Genomic DNA, 26,711 nt, shown 5'->3' with positions numbered 1-26,711 from the left:
CAGCTCTGGGAGCGCACCAGGATTCAGGATAGAAGGTTGTCAGAAAGGCACCGAATGCTAAAGCAAAGGCTTTACATATGTGAGCTGAAAATAACAGAGACTCATCATGAACTTAAATCTAAGCACATGTCAGCATCTTGGCACTTAGGAATCAAAAACAGAAAAGGATCCATTCTAATTAGAGAACAGAACTGAATTAAAATGGATTTCAAGTAGCTCTAACAGGCTAACATGTTTTGCTTCAAAATAATATTGTCCTGGAATGAAGGCTGGAAAGTCTGAGGGATAAATCCAAGGCTTCTAGTCTCTGTTTTAAATTTAAAAGAGAGTTCACATGGAGATAATGCTTGTGTTTTTTACTAGGCTATTTGAAAACCTATTTTAATAAAGCCTATCTTATTTGAGGGAATTTTCCGTTCTATATCTGTGATGCAAGAAGACAAGTGACATTTGTAGAAATCTATAGGCGACTTTTGATTTTCAGAGTAGCTGTGATATGTAATTTTAATTGCATAAAAAGACAGTCATTAATTACTAGGCATACTGAGTCCAAATTCCCTATGTCATGATAGATATAGCCTGCAAGGCAGGTTTTAAATCTTTAAAAGGAAATCTTAAAAATGGATAGTCACGAATGATATTAATTCTATCCTGTAAAGCTTTGGGTTACTTACAAGAAACATGATTTGTCTTGATTCTGCCTTAAAGATTTCCCTGAAATCCTTGGAAGCCTCCTGAATATTTTAAGCAGAGTCCAAACACCTGAAGCAGTTACCATTCCTGACCTCCCATGTTCCCGGTGTCTTCTCAACAGAACACACCTCGGACACAGAACGGTGGCTCGGATGGGGAAGAGGTGTAGGGGTGTGGGTATATAATAGATATAATGCAGAAAATCTGCCCTCAGTCTTTGCTTACTGTATCCCATTTGCAGCCTCACATGGAGTTTTTCCTTAGTCAAATGCTGTGAAATCTGATTTTTTTCCTCCTTCATTTTCTTTTTCTGTGCTATTGCTAGCCTTTGAATGCAAAACAATTTTCAGTATAACTTGCTTCTTTAAATGATATACTTCAAAAATCTTCAAAAGTGTAGACACAAAAGCTGGATTGCTTATTATTGCAAGATGAAATTCAACCCAGTTGGCTTTTCTCCACATGACTCTGACATCACCTGTGAGGTGTTGGACTGGCGGGACAGAGCCTTCCTGCAGAAACGTCAGTTCCCCCGCACCTATGTCGCAATGTTTGGGAACTGTGTGAGACTGTCGCGCATCCTAAGATGAGATTTATATTCTACATCTTTATTAAAAGTGTTCATATTTGATATGAATTTTAATACTGAAAAATTGAATACTAAAAAAAAGGGACAATGTTAAAATTGATTTAGAACTGATGAGACAGTGCGTCATGGGTACTATCACTCAGGCCAGGCACTTTACTGAACTACATCTCCCAGAGAACACAAGCTTAACACCTCCTAAATGAAATATATTGTTTTTCATTTATGGAGCTACATTTTTTACCAAGAAATTAAGAAAATCTCTTTAGCCAAACTATGTCCTATTCTACTATGTGGATATAATAACTAGTGAAGGAGTAAGGCAATCAATAGTGCTTGTATCTTTTGATATAAAGCCCTCAGATATAGTTCAGACTAGTTACAAGCACTGGACTTACGTCATGAAGGGGAAATGCCGCTTTGTAGATTCCAGTGTCCAGTAATTTGTTAATGCCAAACTTTTTCACATTGTTTTTGGTTGCATATTCCACACGGGACAGGATAAAATGAACCTGAAATTTATAAAATATTTTTGTGTCTCTTGCAACCTGAAAGTAATCACACACAGCTATACCTGTTTCAGTATATAATCGAGTTAGGAAAGGGTAAGCAGTGCAGACAAAATTAATTGTACAGGGTAGATGAACCATTCAAATCCCCCCTTTAAATTCAGGTGGAACAGAAATGGGACAAATGTAAGGAATGTTTTCCTTCTGGATTGTCCAGGCTGTTTCATAAATGACACAGGACTATTGCATCCCAAATATTTCTAATTTTTCAGGATGCTTTCATGAAGGTAATTGCACTGATTTGATTATAGGAATCTTTTCTTTTTAAGATTAAATGCTAGAAATACTCCATGGACTTACAATTCGGCTTCTAGTTGCAGGATTGAAAAATGTGTCTTTGTCTTGAATATAAAAGTTGGACAAATGTTCCTTTTGAAAAGGGGCAGTGAAAAACTCTTGCTCAGGTTTGATGATATTTTCATCCACCCTGAAGAGTCTACTAAACCAGTTGAAAGCTGAGTCTCGAGTTTTCAGGTCGCTGGGTTGCAGAGGCAATTTGATGTGCATAACCTCGGCGTACGTGCACAGCACTTCCCAAGGTGCGTGCACTTTTACAAAAATAAGTTTTTCATCCAAAACCTAAAATGAAAGAATATTAAAAATATGTGCATGAGAAAATGAAAGCAAAGGATTTTTCATAACACTTTTGAACTACCCAGAATTTTCTTTCTCTTTACAGCTCATAGATGACCTATTCAAAGTTGCATTCTTCATCCATCTCAGCAAATGCATCATGAGCTTTGCAAAAGCACTGACGTGAGGTGGAAACACTCGGGCATATAAAGGCATATAAAGGTACATAAAAAAAGACAACTAAATGTTCCCTTAATGCTTAATTTTTACATCTCTGCAAAATAGTTTACAAAGCAATTTAAGTTTAACAAAGCTTCCCCCATAGGGGTTAATTAGGAGCGTTTGTACTTGTAGCCTGGCAGAGCAACTGTGGCTTTGGAGCTGTCAGTGACTCCCCAGCAGTTCAGCTCCAGACTTGATGGAAGCAGGCTAGGCACCCATGGGTGCTCCTGGGCAACATGAACTCCCAGCTTCGTAGGGAGAATGGGGAGAGGGAAAGGGCAGTCAGCCGAGACTACTGAGGAAGACAGCGTGGGGCACGTTCGCTCCCGGTTGCACGCCCGAACTAGCACCAGTACGCAGCGGGAGCCCTGACAGCCAGTCTTGTCCCCTGTCTGCACGTCGCCTGTAGGCCTTCTGTTGACGCCTGCATCAGTGAGTCTCAGCCACACGAAATTACGTTATGCAGCTCGTTGGCTCAGGGACATTGGTTAGATATCTGATCTAGAAACTTCCAGATTTCAAAAGTTTTTCAGTCATGATCGCAGCCAAATAACTGAAAACCGCAAAATGTAAGTATAGCAACAGGTCCGTGTCAGGCTTCCAGCAATTTCTAATGAATGTGAAGAGCCAGACTGCATCCTTGGCCGTGCAGCAGGAGCTCTTACTGCAGAAATCAAATAAATACCATGATGCCATGGAGTCTAATTTGGGAGGAAGGGGCAAAAATGACCTTTTCAGGAGCCCACTATAGACTACCAAACGACAGTAATTTTAGACTGGAAGTGATTGTCCTGGACGGGGAGACCCGGAGGGAGCTCTGCAGCCCTGCGGGGCAGGACGGAAAGGGGCTCTGAGGGGCTCTAACCCTCCCTGCAAGAGACAGCGGCTCCGGCACAGCTGGTGTGCATTACCACAGCGCTCGTGAACTGCCCGCAGGCGACTTCGCAGCCCAAAATATACAAAGCACGATAGTTCCAACTGTTTGCACTGTGCCAGGCCCCGCGAGGAGCAGGATCACGTGCAGGAGGCCTGCGCTGCTCTCCGGGCAGGGGAATTCTGCCTCGGACACCCACTGGCTTCCCACACATCCTGCACAGCCAGAGTAGGGGGAGAACCTCTCCTCAGAGCGTAGCAGTAATTTTTATCTTCCAAGCACTGAGCAAACACAACCTATTTAATCTCCCCGCTTCCCATCTTTTATTTTGCAGAGGAAGGAACAGACACGAAGTTTAAAAGATTTTGCATCAGATCGCAGAGATGCTACTGACGGAAAAAAGGTAGGCCTTTTTCTCCTGAGAGGAGAGAAAAGTTACAGTAAATTCATATATCCAGTTTCCTTATCCCCATAGGGACAGCTTTGCTCTCAGACACACAGAGAAGAGCACTCACCGATCTCGTTGCTTCAAGTTGCAAGCCGTTGTTTATCAGGTTTGATTCGTATACTTGTCTCTTCCTCTGTTAAAAGGTATTGGACACTGTAAAACATCTGTTCCAAATTTCACAAATATGTATGCATAGAAGAATGGAATTGCCTCCCAAAACGAAGAATGCTTAGGTCGTTACCTCTATAGCCCACTTGACAGCTACTGTGGGGATAGGTACAGTTTTACCTACTAATCCAGATCAGCATTTTTTTTGTCTGATAAGCAATATTGCTCTCAAATGCAATTGTGGAGAATTCACCCTCTTAGTTTCTGGTACATTACAGAGGTAAAAATGTGCCCCAAATTTTGAATTTTGAGAACAACTACCCCTGAAACTTGTCATCTCCTTCACCTTTAGTCACTAATTGAACTACTGACAGCAGCCTCCCGTCCCCCATTAATCTGCCCTTTAGAAAATCTTCATCTCAAGGGCTTTTCATTCCATTTTCCTTCCAGCAACCTGTAACTTTATTCTTCTTTCACAGTAATCATATGAGTTCACATAGTGAACAGTTCAAACTGTAGTAGCCCTCTACATTTTAGCCCATAGATAAGCATCCCCAAAGGAAGAAGCCAAGAGCCGTAGCACTTGTAGAGTCAGTGGTGCTATTCTAGAAGCATTCAATGTCTCCAGGAGGACATGACAAGTTTTCCTCAGTAAAGATGAAATTCATGGATCACTTTAATTCCAATTCACAGTACCAGCACTTGGCAGGTAGTGAGTTATAAAAAATCTGAAATGTCTTTGCAGTCTTGAATTTGTTTCTCCACACACATGACCTCCTCCCAAAAACCACACAGAGACAAGCAGCCCCTTTCCCCTCAAAATACGAAATATACAATTCCATAAGGGATTTATAAGAAATTTTGAAACTTCATGTGAAGTAATCCAATTTAAAAGCTATCTGCATCAACTGGATAGTTCCCCAATGAGCTATTTGTTTACGTAAGTCAAGGCTAGCCAGCTCTCCTCGGTCTACAAAATATCAGCATGGGTAAGGGGGGGCACCTGTAGGCAGCTGGGGCTGGCGGAGGAGGCTTCTGTGAGCACTTTGCAACAAGGAGATGACATTAACTCACTCGGGACTGATGGCTTTTTTCCTGAACCAGGCTAGGCTAGGCATGCAGCGAGGTTCTCAGAGTGACTTGGTGATACTACTTTCTTACTCCCAGATTGCTTTCATTCCACTGGCCAATTTTTTGGTTGTTTATATGCCCTGTGCTTAAGGGATTTTTGCCCACCACTACTGGAACTTTGAGTTTTTAAAAGAAGAATGGTCCAATGTTTTCTGTCGCATGGTCCTCTATAGCTAGACTAACCGCCTTAAGATCTGTGCTTAAGATCCAGAGATCCAGTCCTGTTGCTACTGTGAAGGACCAGAGTCAAGGAATGACCCTTTAGATAAAGTCTGTTTAAAGAGTGTTGTAAGTCCCCAAAGCTGGAAAAAATGTTTTTCCAAAACTCTAGCAAGTCTTGGAATTAATAATTATAAAACTGAATAATATAGCGAGCCCACCCCATTTATATTTTTTAGTGCTCAGCTGCAACAACTGTTTGTGGCAATGGTCACGACGGTCTAATTTCATATTTTGTTAAAAGGTATTTGTTTTATCTGTTTTGGGTTTTCTGCCTTTTTATTCCAGTGAATATCACCTTCTTCTCAGCTTAAGGACAATAAAAGCCAAATCTTTCAATGTTTTCTTCTTTCATCAATACTTATCATATTTCTCCTTATTCCTCTCTTTTCTCAGGATAAAACCACAATCCTAAACTTTGAAAGCACTCTTTGTGGAGGTATCTCTCCATGTCTCATTAACCCACTTGTTTATTGGTGACAGTATAATGCTCTTTACATTTTAACATTGTATATATAACATTGTGTATATATATATATAATATGCACATTTATGACATAATATATTTGTATATATCTAACACATTCTTTTATCTAGAATGTTGATGGTAGCTGTACCTTGAAGAGGACACTTAATATAGCTGTTTCCTGTGACATCTAAGTCTCCTACTTGTACTAAAAGCACTAACTTAGAATCCCAAATGTGAATGAGTTTTTAACTTGCAGTAACATATTTCCTTGCATTTTTCAACATTTCACAGGTAATAGCGCTCTCCATCGTCCTTCAAAGCTAAAGGTTCACAGTCATCTTGGCTTCTAAGTAAACTACAGAATGATTTCCTCTGCAATTTTTGTTATATCATAACTCAATCCCCTTACCAGATCATTAATATACATAGTACACAACACAGGAGTTATTTGTTACTCCACTACTAACTCTTCTACCATTTCATCCTACCTCTTTGCTTCTTCCGTATTTACGTGTTCTTTGTAAGGTGAATAACACTGAATCATGAAAATATTTCAACTTGAGTTCAGCTTTGTTTCAGCAAATAAAAAAGGCAGAGGGCTAAATACCTGTTTCATTTCTTCTTAAATAGCACAAAGATGGATGCAGGGCAATTCTCATTTGTAGGAGTCTAATAGTTTTTTTTTTTCAATCTTACCATTAAGATTGCTTTAATAATTTATTATAGCAAGGAGTTCCCCAAATTAATTTTGCCCTCAAAATCTTAGAGGAATGTTGACAATATTAAGGTTTCTAATAATGCATTAATGCAAGTAGTGAGAAACAAAGCCCCTGGGACCCTTTGCTAATTAGGGGCTTTGCTATTTTATATAAATGATTGAATTATGCATATGATGATCTATGGAGGAGCTAGACTTTTACCCAGAGGAGTCTATAGTGGTTTTGCATTGACTGGGGAATACAGCATAAAGATATGATAGCTTATTAGGCTGGAAGGTGGAGACTGCCCAAAGTTTATTTTAGTATCTGGCATTTTGCTCAGCTACCTGCAAGGCTAAGTTGTAATAACAATGTAACCATGGTAATGCTGCTGATCTAAACCTGACATAGATTTTGATGATTGAATGGCTAGCCAATAGACTAGGACACTATGGGATGCATAATCACATACAATCTTAAGAAAGTGAAAGCATAGTGTAAGTAAATGCCAAGTATTACAGGCATGTAGAGAGGTTAGCTTTTGGGAGCTGCTTTTTCACCATAATGCTTTCAATGTCTGGTGATTGTCTTGCCAAGCTGAGGAGACTAACAAGATTGTGGGTCTGGAAATTCGCAGCAAACCAGTAGCAGTTTTTTTCTCTGTGTTTTGTAAACGGTAGGGAGCACTTGCTTTGATTACAGTGACAGAAGAACGTCAACTCATACCTTTGTTTAGATTCTTTCATGCAAAGAGAAAAGTACCCCACAACAATATCCGTGCGGCTTCAGGGGAAAAATCCTAACAAGAAAGGAGTGCTCGAATAGCCACCTCTGCCTTACCTGACAGGCAACAGATAAATCACAGTCAATAAGAGAAAGAGCATGGGGCCCAAAGCTTCCCCCATGGAAATCAGCTAAAGGGAGTGGAGAGGGTCACTGTATCAATATTAGCTGCCAACTCTCACAGTTTCTTTGATGGTACTTGGAAGCTTTTCTGAAAGTCCCAGCTGTCAGCATCAGGAAGTTAATTGATTGAGAAACTCTGCTTCTGTAAGCTTCTTTCCCTTATGTTTGAAGACAATCATAAAAATGTGAAGCAGAATATGCCATAAAGGCTGACACAAAAAAAGTAAACCCAAAGAACTCCAAATACACATTTTCTGAGATACCCTCTGATTTTAAGCCAGCCTCATGATTTTCTGATACCTGATTCATGACCACACAGAACTGGCAATACTGCAGTCTAGCCCCGCTCTCAACAGTGGCTTCTAGTCACCCTGTTTGGAAAGACCCATTTCTGGTCCTATGAATGTATGCAGTAACTTCAGAGTAACTCATAGAATCATAGAATCATAGAATCATAGAGGTTGGAAAAGACCTCTAAGATCATCGTGTCCAACCGTCAACCCAACACCACCATGCCCACTACACCATGTCCCTAAGGGCCTCATCTACACGTCTTTTAAATACCTCCAGGGATGGTGACTCCACCACTTCCCTGGGCAGCCTGTTCCAAGGCCTGACCACTCTTTCAGTAAAGAAATTTTTCCTAATGTTCAATCTAAACCTCCCTTGGCGCAACTTGAGGCCATTTCCTCTTGTCCTATCACTGGTTACTTGGCAGAAGAGACTAACACCCACCTCGCTACAACCTCCTTTCAGGTAGTTGTAGAGCGCGATGAGGTCTCCCCTCAGCCTCCTCTTCTCCAGGCTAAACAACCCCAACTCCCTCCTTCCATTTGTCTTCCCATCCTTCTGTCATCCTTCCTTCCATCCATTAGCCAGAGAAGTAAAATTTGGGTTTGGGGTTGCCTCAGGAACAGAGATTTTGTTTCAGTGAGTTCCTGCTTCAAATCCAATCCACCCAGCAGGGACCAGGCCAGGTGTGGTTGCCTCCTCCCAGTTTCAAAGGTCCCTTTCATCCTTTTTATCAGACTTCCTGGGTAGGTCAGCTGAGCACGCCGCAGGCATGTAGAGCCTGCCATCCTCTATTGCCTCAAATCACCACATAAAATGGCACCGAGGTACCCCTCTTTCTGGAAACGCAAGTATTATTCGCCGCAGGTGTGACGCATGCTAAACAGCGGGAGAAGTACAATTAGTTTTTTAAGTTATCCAAGCTTTTTGTTTGTCGGCTATCTAAACTAAACAAGTCTAGAGGTAGGAACTGTTCACTGTTTGCTTATGAAGACAAACTTCTCTAGCCCTGCTGAAGTACCAGTAAGACCGTACTTAAAAAAAATGGTGTGTGTAATATTCTCTGTGAATTATAGTTTTCATTTAATTTGGAAAAAACCCAAACCTGTCTATTTCTGTAAAGCACAGATTACTTGATGGCTGGAAATGAAGGTTTTGCCCACATTACTACTTAAATTACTGACAGTCTTTCTGTTTATTTCTGTTGGGGGAAGCAGATGGACTAGAATGACATTCTGCATCGATCTATTTTTAATTCGCCTTTCTGGTGCTGACCCTTTAACTTTCAACAATGAGCTCCTTGAGGACCTCAACAGATAAAACTGGCATTTTGGAGCATTCCTGGAAAGACTGCTGATATTTATTTCTATTCTGATGGTAACCTATCCTGACAAACAGGGTACATAAATTGTAGGTTTAAAAAACATGCTTTGGGCAGGAATTTCAATTGCTTGCAAGGTACAGTTTCTGGAATCTGCTCCTGGCAGTTTGATTTTTGCTAGTGCTTGCAAAATTAATTGTATACCAACTTAAAAAGGTTTGGGGTTTGAATTGAGTTGCATATATGAACCTTATCTGCTAACTTTTGAATCTGTGAATTATGTTAGAAACTTCCACAAGGATGTCATTTCAGTAGTTTGACACTGCCTCCTTTAAACCAGATTTCAGAAACACATGAAAATGAGGGAAGCACAGCACCACTGCTCATCTCCACGTGGTTCAGAATCCCATATTTTTGTTCTTTCTATCCAAATCATCCCCATGTTTTTAGTTAAGTTATTTCCTTCTCTCCTCTGAGATGTTTTCCCAAGAATACTGCTAATTAATATAAATTAATGCTGGGCCATTTTCTCAGTTACACTCATGCAATTCTGTTGAACAAGGACAGAAGGCCATTCAAATCAAATATAATGATGGTCCCAGGATCCAATTCTTCTCTTGCTGCAGAAGAATAGATGGATCTGTACCCCGTTTCTCTGAATCCAGTAAATTGGTTACCTAGGTTGAGGTCTGATTTTGAAATCCTCCCTACTAAATTCAGTAAGTGTTTGGGGACTCCTCCACTCTCAGTATCACACAAAACCACCCAGTGCAGCACCCAAAACCTTTAACTTCAGAAATCTAGAGCTATAGATGTCCACTAACAAGTTAAATCGTGCCCCGACTTCCACGTCATGCAATCAGGTGGAGTGCAGTCAGACAGAATTTGTCCCGGTGACTACACTCCTGGTCCCTACATTTCACAGACCTGTAACGTTGCACATGGCCAGGGGAGACCTTGCTGCTGACCTCAGTGAGGTGAGGATTTCACCCTACGAGAACAGACTTCACTGGATCTGCTATTCTTTAATAAGCTGGAGTTTCCAAATTCTGCGAACAATAAACCTCTGGATAATAGCTCTATAAAACTGTCAGGAGAGTCAAAGAAAGGAAGTATGAGCAAGGAACCTATTCAGGCTTAAAGCACCTTGAATTACACAAGATACTGCTTATAAAATTTGGCATTTTCAGTTAATCATTGATCAGAGACAGACAGTGACGTATGCAGTATTTAAAGCTGACAGTAAATGGCAATACTGCTCATTTTTGTATCTTGTATATCATCATCACAAGGGTAGAAGTCATTTGCCCCAGGAAAAACTATAACCAAATAAAAAACGTTGTCAGTAAAGACAAGCTATCAACTAGGTTTTATGCCAACACTGATGAAACCTTATGTATCTTGGGCAGCATCATCTCCACACCTTTCTGGGAACTGTGGTAGGCCAAAATGTTAATTCTCTCCCTGGAATTCCAAAGGTGCAATACTGTACCATAAATGTCATTTTCCTTTCCATCTCAGACATAAGGTATATGTGTTTTGTTTCTTCTTTTCAAATATTCTATTCACATTTATTTCTTTTTTACTTTTCAGTTTCTCTCCTTTCACTCCTAATATGAGTGTGAGGTAGGTCCCAAGGCGGCGTTCTGCATCCCGCTCAGGAGGAGGTACAGGAAGAAAATTATCAATATCTGTGCAGCATTTGCTCAGGGAATGAAGATTTGCAGCGCATAGGCAAGCTTCCTCCAGTTGCACAGCAAGTGATCTCAAGTGAGACGAAGGACCTCTCTGTCTTTGAGGTGACTAAAGTGTTTGTGTGCTTGGAGCTGACCTGCACCTATCCCAACCTAAAAAGTTAGAAAGCTTACATCCACTCACATTTTAAAAGCCTGTTGCTCCAACAATAGATAAAGGAAATGCATTTCTAAACTGATGACACCTGTATGTGAGGCATGAGAGGGAGGGAGCTAGTACTTCTGAGCTGTCACAGGAGTTTGGTTATGACCAGGTGACTCATTTCAGCTTATGTGACAGACTCACTGAACGAAATCCTCTCTCCACTCCCTCTTCTCCTTCCTCCACCTTTCAGTGCCCTCTGGTACTTTACCCTATGTGTAACATTTTGTCTGCTTCATGGTCGGCTTTGGATTTTTTCATTAGTTCTCCAGCTCAGTTTCATCACACTTGTAACCTTTGTTCTTGTCCTTGGAAGTCCTCTGTAACTGCCACTTCTTCATCCTTGTCTCTTTCTATGCTTTCTACTGTCCTTTCAGCATCGTATGCATTCCCAGTATCAAAATTCTTGCCTACGCCTTCCACAGTACCCCTATGGCTTCAGATTCTCCCTGTCCATGGAAATCCTGGCTTTGAAAACTGCTTTCACTGCTGTTTTCAGCTTCCTTCTGACACATCCACATCACCCCAATTACGTGTCTCAATCTCCTGGCCGTACTTCTGTCCATACAGCCTTTGTTGGCCACTTGACTGCCAGGCCACACAGCTAGCTCTTGTTCAGCTTGCTGTGCACCAAGACTATGAGGGCCTCTTCCACAGAGGTGCTCTCCAGCCGCTCAGTCTTCACCTTATCTAATCATCAGTCTAATATACTCTTGTTCTCACAGTTGTTGCGTGTAGGTAGACTGCTTCCTCTTCTTCAGCACACCACAGATTCAGTGTGGCTGCAGATCTTTGTAGGACTGAGACCTTTGAAAGTAAACTTTTTTTGCAGGCACCTAGTGCATCACCCACAATCTCCTGGTCTAATTATTCATGGTTTTGCTCTGGCTAATGTCCTAACATTAATGTTGCACTAAAAATACTACTCCATTGCTCACATTTGATTTCCATCACTCTTTGGAAAAGACACTCATTATATTTCTAAGTACATTTGGGCAATGGCCAAATATTACAAACATAAATGTAAAATGGTAATTGATAAAAACAATTGTTTCCAAAGGGGCAGCTTTTTGTTTCTAATTATCTCTTTCAATTAATTTTTATTGCTGATCCTGTGATCATGTGTAATGCAACATCCACCCACTGCAGGACTCCCTCAAACCCTGCTAATGACATTCCTTATGGCTGCCCCGTTAATGCCAACAACAACACTGTGTAATGAATATCAACCAACTTAGCCACAGGCCTTTTTACTCCCCTTCTCTTTCCTAACTGCAAATCATTATTTGTATATAAGCTGCTTTCAGTGATATCTTTGTCCTTGCCTGTCTCTACCAGAGGCTGCTGCTGGAACATGGAGTTGCTAAATCAGAGAAGGAAGCGGGTGGGTGGGAGAGTGCAGATGCCGAGGGAACTACAATCCCATGGATGGATATTTCTCAGGTAGTTCACAATTAGAATAGCTCAGTGGCATGGCTCAGCTTGTTTTTGTGGCCCTGGGTGCCATAATGAATGTAGTCCACTGATAGAACTACTGAAATAATTAAAAAATAATAGTTAAAAATAACCTATGATTGTCATTCATAGTTGCTAAGGAGCATCAAGCAACCGCTGGCTTGAGTCAGAAATTTTTTGCAAGGTCCCTAGGGAGGGCCAAGCTGTTGAAGTGTCAAGGGAGGGAGTGGTACAGGGAGAAATACTGGTAGCAAAGTGATGTACAATTATTTCCCATAAATGACTTAGGTACTTTATTGGGCAGAATGTCAGCAGCTATGTTCATAACTGTGATCTGGAGCACCTGGTCAGCTGCCTCCTTCTATAGGTTCCTCTGAATACGCGGATTTTAATACCAAAGTCCACTAGGGGCCTAATTCAATCACTGTAGGTACAGAAAATTGCCCTAGTCTGAAGATCTTGGTGTCTAATTCTAACCGGGAACCTGATACCAACATTTTTCTGCTCATGTCTCCTGAAGGGCTCCCTCCCAGAAGGATGCTCTGAGGTCACCTAGCACACACTGACACAGACACGATGTGCAGTGCTCTGCCCATTTACACAGCAATCTACTGGCTTGAGCTCACCCCTGTTCCCTGCGCAGTTTGGTGGGCTTCAGTCTCCCAGCTCCCAAGAGTACTCCTAGGCAATGCAATTGCCGTTCTGGCTGAGGGCACTGTCCTTTCTGCCCACTGCTCTAACACCCAACAAATGATTCATATTCAGACTGAAAATAACTTACCTTTTGCTTTTTACGATCACTCCTCTTATGAGTCATTTTTTTGCTTTCATCTTCATACACCAAAACAAAGTCAATTCTTCGCTGCCCATCGCTGAAGAACAAGGAGTCAGGCTTATCATCAAAATCAGCCTGGAAAGCAGGTAGGATAGGTTAATATGAAGAACTTTACTCCTCGGTTCCTTACTTGCTTCCTCTCACACAGTATTTCAGTGAACAGAGAAATTCAACACGTCAGACTCATATAACACAAAGACCAAAGTGACAACAAAAGTAGCACAGAGTAGAACGGAGAAAAAAAAGTTTGGGAGGTCTCTGCATGACATAAGAATAGCAGAACTTTGACCTAATTTTGTTCTTTAAAAATAGCATATTAGCTTTTGGCAATGTGAGGAGTATTGGGATGCAGCACCATTCCCAAATAATGCATCTATCAAGTAATTTGCATGCCATCATAGATATGATTGTTAGATAGTCTGTCTACAGGGTATGTGGTTGCCTGATATGATGTTGCCTCATCACAGAATTAGTGCGTTCCCATCTGTCCCCTCACCTGCCAGAAGTTTAAGCATCTCTGCAATTTAAAAAAAACCCAAAACAAAAAGCCCAGTAGTTTCATGCACCAAACCCACCATTGCCCAGAGAATAAAGAACATAACCAGGCTGCAGATGAACTCTCAGAATGAACACATCCTATGTGGATTTATTTATCTTTTTATTCGCAACATCTCAGCAAGGAAAAAACATTTTTGTATGCCACACATCCATCACGTTGTAATACATGCCAAAATGAAAAGGATTAATATATCCATAAGCCATTATCTAGTCCCCGGAGGAAAGTAGGATAGATTGTCATATCCACTAATAACATCTTAATGTGTTATTTCATGTGTGAAATGATACAGACACATTGATGATGGGGGAACCTGAATCCTCGAGTAATGATTTTGTAGTTTCTTAGAGGGCACTATCACATGTAACAACCCCTCCTTTCAGGTAATATATAGCTGTAATGTTATCAGAATTGTCATGTAATGAGCACCAAACTTTCAGGTAGTTGGCCAAATCCATCCATGGTGTTAATAAGGGGAGTGCCGCTGAAGTTGGTAGATATCAAATGTCTGAAATGGGACTCAGCATTGCATTAGAGATGGTAAGATCTCCAATAAGATCCCATACAGAGGAGCCTTGGCTTCCAGACGGCTGGGCATGCAGGGTGGCCCAGGGCAGGATCAGGCCAGGCAAAATGACCCAGAATAATCTCTCGAACATGCTGTGCCTTTGGGGACACGGAAAAGTTTCCCAGATGTCCTATCCCTGAAATTTCCCTGTCAGTGCAGACCAAACTTCATGAGGGATGCCAAGTCCACTTTTGGGAGCTCTGGGATGTCTGGTCCACAGAAAGGCACATGGAAATGTGGTTATGGTGTCAGAGACCCCTTAAGTGCAGACTGAAATGGTTGTTCTTCAACTGTGATAAAACTGGGAAGAATGCCAGTCTTCAGTCAGGAGCACCCCAGTTCCAGGGAGCATACAGTGTTTTAGGAACCACATGTGTCAGTGTTTCCAAAACAAAATTTCCCAGGAGTTTTATTCTAAACCTCTCCCTGTAGACTATTTTGTTACGGTTTATTGGCTGAGTCAAAACAGTCGACCAAGATGTGTCTCCCCATAATTATGACAAAATTTCCATATTTTAAATAAACTCAGGGGAGTTTAAACTCACTTTTTTTTTACGTTGTATGTGCAAAGCTACAGTTAGGCTCTGCTGCAAAGAGGTCCTGTTAACTTAGGTGCTTCAAATAGTCTGAACAGATTCTTGGTTAGAACAGTTGTCTTCAAATCCCACCTGTGCTTAAAGATGTGTGACAAACCTGACAGCAAGCAGCTGCTGACATACATATATGCATACATATATATATATATATATGCTGACATACGGCCAATATACACATATATTCTATGTTAGTTTCACAACCTGTCCTAGGATTCAGAAACTACCTAGGCAGTCACCAAATCAACATACAACTGCACGCTGTGAATAAAGTTTTAGGAAAAAAATGCTTTAAACTTTCAGATGGCATCACAAAGACACTGAGTATCTCTTTCACCCAAAGCAAGTCACGAATGTGAATTTCTAAATTCTTGAGAGTAGAGTTGGCATAGTCCCAACAAGCAATCAGATTTGACCCTGACAAGTTTTCCTCCCGCTGACGACTAGCCGTGGGTGTAAAATGCAGCCCTGCTGCGACCATTTCCAGTCTCATTTAAAACATAATCATGATGATTTCACGTTGACTAGATTCCCATCAGGAGGAAAGCATCGACAACAGCCAACAGCCCCTGTTGGGAGACAGCTTGGGAGGTGCTGGGGCAGCAGCAGAGGAGCGGGCGTGAGGAGCGGAGCCCAGCCCGGCACAGAGCCCAGCCCTGCAGCCTCTGCCCTCCCCCGGGGACCCCAGCAGGCTCTGGCCAGGGCTAAAATTGCTCTGTGTTGCAACGCTGGAAACACAGAGCCCAAACCTTGTGATAATGAATAAGGAGGGGAAGTGTTGCCACTCCATAAACCGGAAGGTTTTTTAATTGGGCTTCTTCGTCTTTTGAATCTTAGAAACAGCATTATAATAACTTCTCTTTAAAGAGACAGAGTTTAGTTGTGAAATTCAAGCACTTGAAAGCATAAAAGCAGTAATAGCTTTGAGGATTTTTCCACTACAGCTTTTAGCTCTTTTTCCTATATGACCTACCCACAGGATAGAAAAGAAAGACATGGTAGACAGCAAACATCAGATCAGGTTTTGATCTAACAAGTTTTGATCATAATTTGTGATTGCATAATTTCACCATTTAAATAATTTTCCTTTAAACGTAGTCTCCTTTAAGCTTATAAAACTAGTATGCAACTTAGCGATAACTGGCTTAACTGGATTGTCAATAACCAGATGCAAAGACTGCCTGTTAATCAGTATTCTGACTCATGAATTTACTTACATACATGATTTCATTCACATGAGTATATACATGTTACCATATACATATACCTTTCTCTCTATATACATCTCCAACTATGCATATATATATAATGGAATATAACTGAAAAATTAATCAATATTGGACTTCATGAATCCAGATACACCGAAGTTCATACTTATGAAGCTAACTTCTTAAATATAATCTCTATTGCTTTTAATCATGAGGGCATTGTTGAATTGATCTATCCATGGACACTTTATATATCAATAAAATAATAAAGAATTGACTCATTAAGCCTGAATGGTTAAGAAATCAAGATTAAGACCCACACAAATAAACTGTAATCTAACATTAAATGTTGCTCAGTTAAAAGTAAGAAGTAAAATGTAAATGGGAATGTAATAGTTAAGGTTCTGACAGCCACATTAACTGAGATGTGTGGTGTATCTTTTAATCCCTCCTGGATAGTTTGTAATGAAAAATCATATATTATTCAAATAATTACCAGGGGAAAAACAAGACTGGAAACCAAAAAGATGTGCTGTACTCTGAAGTTAATAATTCCTTTGAGACAATGTTTGTTTTTTTAAAAATATGTAATATTATTTGACAGCATGACAAATATTATCATACAAACGCACACAAGCTTGTGTGCATAGACACATAAGTTAATGGGGCTGAAATTCCAATATATAATTTTTCTTAAGTATCAGTAGCAAATTATAACCCAAAATAACGAACAGGCCCATTGATACCTCTTTGTTTTGGAAGAAACAAACGCGGGGTCTATTTACTGCACTTTCAAATTTTCTTAGCCTCAGCATAATCACATTTTAAGTACTGATGGAGGCAATTGGTTGTGCACTCTAATGTTATAATAATACCCTAGTGGACAGCAGGTTACTATTGATTAACTTCATTAATAAATAAAAAAAGTAATACATTTAGCTGTAAAATACTAATTATATTTAGCACATACTCTGCAGCGCTTCTGAACTCTCCAAGTGCTGTACAATCAACCGCTTGCCTACCACTGAGAGACAGGGAACTATTAGCTGCTTTATTAACAGAAGGAATCTGAAGGAGGGGAGAGCCAGGTTGTGGATAAAGCTTTTTGAAACACTCAGGGTACACCTACGGGGGCTAGCCTAGAGGTAGCACGGCCGCGGTCATGTGGGTGTACCTCTGCGTTTCAGTTCAGAGCAGAGTCAGATCAAGTGAGCATCAGTGGCTCTTCACTCCAAGGAATGAGACTGGAGGTAGTTGGCGGTAACAAAAAGCTCAGAAATGCATATAATGTAGTCACCACCTCCTCAACACCAAATGCCTTGTTCTGCAGACCCACTGCTTGGGTCCTCACTACCAGGTGATGTATGCTCAGCTGGTGGGATCCTGCCGGACTGGGAAGTGCTGCACTGATGCAACCACAGGTCCCCGGCCAGACCTGAGCAGCCCTCTGCCATGCACACCCCCCTGCTTACACGACTTCTCTTCATCCTCCCCGACTCCACGGCCACCTCAGCAAAGGGGCTTGCTGCACTCTTTGCTAATTCAGCACAAGCAGTCGTCAGTAAACAGCATCTGCTCTCCCAGCCCTTGGGACAGAGTGGCACTTGGAGAAGAGACAAGTGGGACATGAAGACAAGCTTGCCTCTCCACACAGGGCTGTAAAGGCTGAGGTAACTGGTTTGACTCCAAGTGATCACATTGTGGAATCGACCCTCAGCCCCTTGACTCAGAGCTCCTCAGGAGGGAGACTACCGTGTGCTCCTCCTCACGTATAACCAGGCTTGCCGGTATCTAAGGGGAGCCGCAGTGTCTCACTCTTGAGACCGTTCCTGTAGTCATGGCTACGTGTGATGCCTGCAGCAGAAGATGAAAGGGGACCACTCTAGTGGGAAGCTCCCTTCAGCAACCGCGATGCTGCATGCCAGGGGAGGAAAAACGGTGGCATTACAAAGAAACCCATCTTCACTTTTCCAGGCTTCTCTGGGCATTATATTGTTAAACATTCAGTGGGGACAATGGTCGGAAGGGCAGCATGGAGACAAGCATGAAGAAAAATATGTGCACAGGAATTGCAGTTATTTATTGTTTACTATACCCTGAACAAGCACAGTATTGTAAGCTGATCTTTTTTAAATAACAAGAGATTCTGCAGTTTATCCTATCTAACTGGAAGGATAAAAGAAGTGCTTTATTTTGTCCGTCTGAGCCTTTGGTGTGACTGTCAATAGCACCAAATGTAATCATTACTGGAGGGATAAACTACTTGTCTGCAACCTCACATAATTTTCAGATATGCTTCAAAACAGCTTCCTGCAGCATGCCAGGGAATAAATCAGTACTGGGAAACAAGAGAGTAGAGCTTGTGTAACATCGCCTCTGCTGACAGGCACCTGCAAAAAATCCTCCGGCTGGAGCATGGCGACAGTCTTGCAGCGGACCCGCAGGTTACACTTCAGTTCTAGGTTTTATGTAGGTGAAAATTTCAGAGTGCCTGTTTAGGAGTTTAGGAGTTATTTCTCTCTACAGGCCTCAGGAAACTTCAAATCAAGTAAATAAAAGGGAAACAAATTATATTGCCAGGATATCATGGAACATAATTATTTGTAAAGTGCTTTGAGATCATCTGGAGAAAATGTTACAGTTCCTTCTACTGTCAGAGCTATATAACAAGATCTTTTATTACTTTATGTTCTAAGTGACCAATACGGACAACTTTCTGACATCAAGATCAGCACAAGCATTTACTTCTGGAAGATATAGGATATATATAATATAAAAGATATTTCAAGACGATATAAGTTTGTTTGCATACCACATACTAACGTTGGTCTGTCTCTGTAGGGCCATAAAACTGTTGTGCCTTTAACATTTTTCCTTGTGACTCACATTTGCTAATAACAACAGAGGACTGTTTTAGTTCTGTTTTTAGCAACAATGAGATTATTAGCAAGCACTTAATCAGAAGAAGGTTTTTTTTTTTCATTTCCTCAACATGCAAGGAAATTTTTGGTATGTAACCAACTGAAATAAACTGAGACTAAAGACAAAGTAGAACAATGCGGGGTGTCATTACTGTCATACGTTTCTGTCAGCAGAAAGCGGTTGGTAACCGGCCAGGCATCGGGATGCCTTGTCCCCTGAGCTAAGTTTGGACCAGACACCCACTTGACTTCCTGTCTGAGCGTCACGTTGCTGCTGGCTGCAGAAGGAATTCCAGTCACTCCTGATTAGAGAGAGACCAAAGGTGAAGACAGTACTCTGCTGAAAACCTGCTTTTCAGCACCTCCCATCTTTCTTTGGATGCAGGAGCTGGGAAATTCACACTTTCGGACTTCCCTGAAGCCTTCTCGCTGCAAAAATGGTATTTGAGGGGCAGCAGTAATAGGCATTTTGAAGAAGTTATCCTCCCCTCTCAAAAAAAAATCTTACTGTTACATCCAAATTCAAACTATCTACCTATAAAGCAGATAAGACTGCAAGATGAAACATCTGAGAGCTGGAAAAGGCTTGAATTAATGCTGCCTGTGCAGTTTTCTCTTCCTTGTACATTCTGTTTTTGTACATGACTCAATTGCACAACCACATGCCATACTTCTATCCTCCTTGTAGTAGTTATGGAATACTCCTTATTATCTTCTTTAGTCAATGTCTTTTTTTGTTACACCTCATCTAAATAGCCCAAATGCTTAAAATAGGAGTTTCCTTCTGACTATGCCTGTGGTACTCTCCTCATAGAATCTCAATGTTCTACAAATTTGAGAAATTTAATTTTACAAGATCCCCCAGGAGAGAAAGTAACAGTATAACCCTCATTTTAACAGTGATCACATAAGGCATCTAAAGATCAATGCCAAAACCTGTTGACTGTCTCCTAAATCCTAGCTTAAGACACCAGGACAGTGACATCTTTCCAGAGAGCTCAGCAATTCTCTCTCTTCAAAGAGCAATACACTCACTTTCAGGTCCGCATGTTACTATTTTGAACTAATGCAAAGAGGGTCACAGATGTTCCCCTTTGACACTCAGGTAATAAACAAAAGCTGGATGTGACTTTGCACGTCTTGCACAGAAACCCTATAGCAGAAGCAGGGATAAAATCCAATTATCTAGGACTGCACTCAGTTTCTCCAGTCATAAGAACCTTTCATTTTTTCCCTGCAATTTCCTGCCACATTTACACCTTGCTGAAGTACTACAAACAACATCCTCACAGAATTTGGGCTTTTTGGAGATTAATGTCCTACTCGTGCTGAATGAGGCAGGGATCTTGCGGCAAACTTAGCATGTGATCCTATAATTAGAGACAGCACCCAAAGAAGAACAGGACCATTTCTATTAGCCAATAACTTACTCAGTTTTGGCTACTCCAGGATGACTTGCAAAATCAAATCAAATTTCCAGAGCACTTCCAGCTGCAAAGCATCATCTAAGTTTAGACAACAGGTGCAGTACTTCCCTTCTATTCAATCATTTAAGGTTAGGCTTCCTATTCAGTTTCCATTTCTAGCTACAATTAGCACTCATCCATTTCACAGACAGGCTCAGCAGACCTCGATTTTATCTTTCTGGCCCCTGAAACTGCCCAGTGGCCAACAAGGAGGACCTGACATGGAAGGAGCAGTGCAGAAAAGATGCTGCTAAAACTGAGAAGAAATTACAACTGCTGGTAAACATAAGTAACCAAAAATAAAAATTGATTTTGACAGTTGATTTTCAGTAGAAATAAAAATAAATTCTACCAAGACTGCTTGGAGGACACTCTTCTAACCACAAGGTATATGACATTCTGCCTGGTTTGATGCTATTTCACTTCATATAAATACATAAAAAAATTTTCATTGAACCACAAGGGAGTCCAAGAAGGATTTTTATAACATCCTAGTCAGGGCACTCAGTTGGGAAATGGAAGCTCTTGGTTACACATCATGCTCCAAAAAATGCTTAATTCTTTTTCCAGAGACTGAAGCAGCTTCAAACAAAGAACAGCCTGCTGCAAAACGCTGGGGCAGGGGCAGGGGAGGTAAAGGTATCCAGCTTCCAGAAGGAAACTCATTTCCTGGTAGTTTGGGTATTTGTTTCCTACAGCAGAGGCAGGAACAAACCCCCCCGACCCATAACTATGACAAGTACTTTGCCAGCTAAGCTGCTAGAGCAGCTCCCCAGGGCTCTGGAGCACCTTGGTGCAATGAAGACTGAATCTATCCCCTCATTTACACTGTTTTTGAAATGCACTACCACTACGGAAATCCTTTGTCTCTTTCTTTTATGATTCTGTTTCCCATTTCAGTTTGATATGAATCAAAATGGCTTTCAGTTTGAGAGGCCAGACTGAAAAATAAATTATGTAAACAGCTCCAATCATAATATCTACATATAAGACAGCGCAGGCTTAATTCAACCCCCTGAATTTGCATGCTTGATTTGCATCTTTTAACTTTTTAGCTCATTTTTCAATGTATTATATGTTCTCCTAGTCATATAAAGAAAACAACGTATTTCCTCATAGGCAGATGAGTCAGGAGGACCTGGACCTCCACAGTCATAACAGACCTTCTCTGTGCAAGCTAAGGGATAACCAGTAGCAGCGGTAGCAGGCTGTCATTCCTGGAGTAGGATCTAGTAGACAGCGATAACGAAACACATAGGCAGGTTCAGTTATTTGTAAATAGCTGATAATTTAAATGTCAATGCCTTGGACAGGGCTGATTGGGAATCAGCTCCAGCTCTCATTACTTGGTGGCACCATTACAGTACTTTCTTGAACGATTTCTCTGTGTGAAAACTGTCATGAAGCTCTTAGGTGCTCAAAATTAATTGGTCCAATGAGCAATTCTTGACACTGTTGAACCTGTTTCTTTATGCCTTATTCTCCTATAACACTGATCCACTTGTAGAGGTAGCTCGACTAGAAAAGACAACCTATACACACCCAAAGCCAGTGACACTAACCTCTGTCATTAGAGTAATGAAACACAGAACAGGCTTTTTTTCATTTATATGGAGTCGCTCTATTAGCTTTAGGATAAGTATATGATTTTACACCTTTTTTAATCCAGGCTTATAGCTATCTCCCTATGCAACTGCAGACCACACTTGTACCATTCTAGAGGAAACAATAAAATTGGACTTATCAGCATGCCAGTTGGGCATCAGGTTGGCAAATCATGTGCCATGGCAGGGCTTGTTGGGGTCAACTGGCCAGCCCTTAGAGATAAATGAGATGTGAGGCAGGGGATCTTGAGCTAGAGCCAGAAGCCTGTTAGCTACAGAAAACATTAGGCGAGCTGGGAACTTGAACTTTGGATAAAGGGAATGGACACCTCCAGATCTTTTTTCTTCTTGCCACTTCAGTCTCTGATTGGAGCAAGGAATTTCCTGGTGTCTCCAAGCTTTCTGTAAAAATGAATCCTGAACTCACATGCCGGCCAACTAATACCTGGGTGTGTATGAATCTATAGGGTATGTGTGTTTACATGTAGGGTGTGTTCATAACTATTTATCCTTGTATAAACACACAGAAATCCTATACATGTGTGTACAAAATTATATATAGAGAGGAGGTGTATACATGTGTATTGGTTTATAGTGAATATATATTGGTCACTTTTAATTGAGTCCAGTGCCTGTGTCAACCTGCGCTTTCACATCTGAGTCAATGACTTCGGGTACCTTTAGGGAAACAGAGATACAGCAACTCAGATTCAGTCACACAGATGAACTGCATGTGCTGCAAATGCAAAGGAATGCTAGTCTTCTGGAACAGCTACTGACTGTTGCATATCTATATGAGAGAAAATTACAGGTAGTCATAGTTAAAGTAAACAAGTACCCACCCATTCAGGAGTATGAAGATTTTGCTGATCCGGCACAGTTCCGTAAGTGGGAATAATCACCTGGTTCAGTTCCAAGACTAAAAATAAACATAAAAAATTAAAACATTTTAGCATTTTGTGTCGTAGGTATTTTTTTTTAAATTTTACTAATGGTTTGTGGTAACATTCACTCTATAACAGGAATGATTTTCACGTAACCTATTAACACACCTACAAGTTCAATGTGTATTGATGCCCCAGTGACTCCTCACCCATTTCCCCAATACCTGTTAAAAACCAACAATTTGCAAACTGACTTGCTTTCCTGAAAATACAGCATAAAATAAAAACGATCTTGTGAAGTATACTACTCCATGATACCATTATCAAGCACACTGGGAAAACTGGCCACCAGATCAAGCACTGGATAACACACAAATGCATCCTAATAAAGCTGCTGGAAATAAGTTACAGAAGCTCTACAAGTGTTGCAAGGCATTGGTTTTAGTTTCTTAACAAATATTTTTGGTTCTTAAGAAGTCAGATAACATCCTGAGGCTGAAGATAACATCAAGTGGCTGAAGGGAGAAGGCTGCTTTCTGCCTATGCATGGCAGGCAGACGGACCCATGTGTTATTTTTAGATCCTTAAAATAGAGAGGTGTCTTAGCCAAGTCAGTCCTGCACTGTCATGGATATCAATGGTACCTAAACGCCAGTGTTGTCCGGAAAGGATAGCCTCAACTTATCAAAAAATACTATAATACTAAAAGAAAATCCCCAAACTCTGAAATAATCTCATCTCTAGTACTCTTAGAAGGATAGCTAAACGCCCATTAGATACCATGCCAGGACAAACATAACTGATATGCCTGGATATTTTTTTTTTTTTGGCTTAAAAACTTCATTGATATGTGGCCAAATTCTCAAGAATTTTCAAGAAGCTTTTTTTCACTAATGATGCTCATTTATACCAGCTGAAGATATGTCAAAATACTTAGAAACAGAGCACAACAAGACCACTCTTCACAAATCAACAGAATTCTTTCATGGCTTTTAAGCAGCTGAATTCTCTGATTTAAATACTTTTTCATGGAGTTTGGTAGGGACTTTGTTCCAGATGTTGAGCTGTCAGCTTCCAGATCTCTACTGTGGTGATAGTGCACACTCTAGGGAGGAGACAAAAGCAAGTCCATGAATTTTTCCATCAACATTGCTTCAGAAACATTTGAGTCATAACCCAAAGGTTGGCCCAGTTGAATAATCAAAGTCCGTGAGCTCTCAAAAACATTAACATCTTTAGAAACGTCTCCCAGCATTTAAAAAGAGCAGGAAAATGTGGACTAGTGCAGCACACAAACATCACATGCTGAGACCATAATATGAGGACTCGGAAAACATAAGCATACCTCAGCAGCCACCGCAAGGCTGCTGTATATGCACAGTATTATATTTTAATGGGTTCAGCTCAGACTAGTGTGAGAAGGGCAAATACATACCCGTGATGTCAGTGTAATGGGCATCACCCTACATTCCTTAGGGCATTCTTTATTCTCTATCTGGACACAAAGATATCCAGATAAAAAGTGCTTCTGAAAGCCCACAGAAGAGGGAATGTTTCTGCCCACATATAATGGGCAGGGTGAAAGAGAAATATAAGCATCTTGCTTTGAAATATAAACATCTGCCCTGAAACTCTGTGCGCCATTGCACAAAACAAGCAGATGTGGACACAGACACGAAGACTTCTGCCAGCCACTGAACTGCAGTAACGAGAATCATGAGTTAAACTGCCCTTTTTGCTAAGTCCTCACAACATGTTACTTCATACCCCTCATCAGTGCCGTCTAGAAATCCCTTCAGCCAGAACTGAAGAGAAGGGGACACGTGCCAGGATAATTTCATTTCTCCCAAATCCTGATGGATCTGGAGCTGGCCAGGAACATCCTCTGTAAAAATTTATAGGACTACAATTTGCTTCTGCCTCAGCGTCTCTGGCCAGCATATCTTCCCCATGATATGGTAAGTGTCATGCACACTTTATCATTCAATCAATATTTATCATCTTAACACATTTTAACTTGAGATACCACTCAGTACAGTCCCTGGACCATTCATCCAAATGAAAGGACTCGTGGAAAAGGGACCTGCCACTCTCACTTCTTCTGGGAGATCAGCCCAGAGCTTCTCTCAAATTAAATACAGATTACTGTTTGCGTGAAGCCAAAAATACAGAGCCTTGACACTACCTGAATGTGTACTTAGGTCAGATTTGTTCTAGCAGTGGTTTGCAAGGACAGCTGTGCCAATTTGTGCAGTTTTTAGCTGGAAGAGACCCTTCTAGTCTCTCAGAGAGATAGAAATGGTGCCTGCAAGAACTCAGCTTTGCCAGAAAAAGTTACACCCACACAAAGTGCTTTTCCTATCCCCAAAATCACTTCATGTATTTCTCCCACTTCCCCTCCAGCATTATAGTAAGGTCAGTTTGAAGTAGGGAGGACAAGAAAGAAAACTGCAGCACAAAAGTTTGGGGCTGGACATTAGGAAAAACTTTCTAAGAGTAAGAACAGTAGAAGAGACTGCCTGGGGAGGCAGGTGAGGTCATGTGAGGTCTTCAACATCAGAGATGCTTCAGTGCAGATTAATTAAATAATCTAGAACAATCTAGGCCAAGTTGAATCGGGCATGAACCTTAGGAGGATGGCCTAGATGAGCTTTTGAGGTCCTTTCCGGACCCGGTTTCCTCTGAGTGTAAGTCCGGCCATAGTGTTCTCATAGTTACGGCCAAAAAAGACAACTGTGCTGAGATTTTGTATTAAAATAATATTCCTGCTTACCTCTTTCTTCTTCAGAGGCATTATCATTCCTGTTAATGTTTGGGTCAGAGTACATCAAGTGTACATGAGAAGGTGCAAGGGAGGGAAGAAATCTACTGGATTTGTGTTGGCATGCTCTGATTTTAATTGACTGATACATCAAGTTCTACCTTCAAGCAATCCTGGCAACACATGCTTTTGTCAGAATATTTGATCAAATTTCTTTGAATTGTAATCATAGATTTTGAGTTCCTGCCCAGTGATACCAGTTGGACTTTGATCTAGTCCTTACAAAAGATGCCATTGTAAACATTTAAGTACTGAATCTGTGCATGCTACTTTACAAGAACGTCTCAGTGGTATCTGAGCTGCCAATATATCAGTGGCATTTCCAACTGCCTGGAGCTCATTCTGCAATCCGGGACACTGAATTGCACTGTCAGTATTTCACACCTTACCTCAAATATGCCTATACACAAGTATTAAGAAGACTATGTTAATCCCATGCTGCTTCTTTATAACCTGTTGTCCTGGTTTCGGCTGGGATAGGGTTAAATTTCTTCCTAGTGCTGTGTTTTGGATTTAGTATGAGGAGAATGTTGATAACACACTGATGTTTTCAGTTGTTGCTAAGTGCCCTCCTAGTCCAAGGACAGCTCCCTGCCTACTGACTGAGCTAGGTACACAAGATGGGAGGGAACATAATCAGGACAGCCAGCCCAGCTGGCTAATGGGGTATTCCATACCATGTGACATCATGCTCAGTATATGAAGGGTAGGCGTGATCCAGGAAGTACCGATCGCTACTTGGTTATCGGTCAGCGCGGGTGGTGAGCAATTGCATTGTGCATCACTCATTTTGTAT

General features: G+C 41.1%; 1 protein-coding gene across 1 annotated transcript in view; it reads right to left on the bottom strand.

Annotated features, from left to right (window-relative positions):
• ANO6 (anoctamin 6) overlaps window positions 1–26,711 on the bottom strand; it is a 72,773-nt gene that overhangs the window by 22,104 nt on the left and 23,958 nt on the right. The window contains exons 2-6 of the mRNA XM_075140614.1: window positions 23,053–23,129; window positions 13,241–13,369; window positions 4,033–4,098; window positions 2,149–2,427; window positions 1,678–1,791 (exon numbers count right to left, since the gene is read on the bottom strand). Coding sequence (XP_074996715.1) covers window positions 1,678–1,791; window positions 2,149–2,427; window positions 4,033–4,098; window positions 13,241–13,369; window positions 23,053–23,129 — 665 coding nt within the window. The remainder of the gene's footprint in view (window positions 1–1,677; window positions 1,792–2,148; window positions 2,428–4,032; window positions 4,099–13,240; window positions 13,370–23,052; window positions 23,130–26,711) is intronic.

Source organism: Calonectris borealis, chromosome 1 (genome assembly GCF_964195595.1).
Source record: "Calonectris borealis chromosome 1, bCalBor7.hap1.2, whole genome shotgun sequence".
Taxonomy (NCBI): domain Eukaryota; kingdom Metazoa; phylum Chordata; class Aves; order Procellariiformes; family Procellariidae; genus Calonectris; species Calonectris borealis.
Note: the sequence above shows the minus strand (reverse complement) of the source record. Positions and strands in the feature narration are given on the sequence as shown.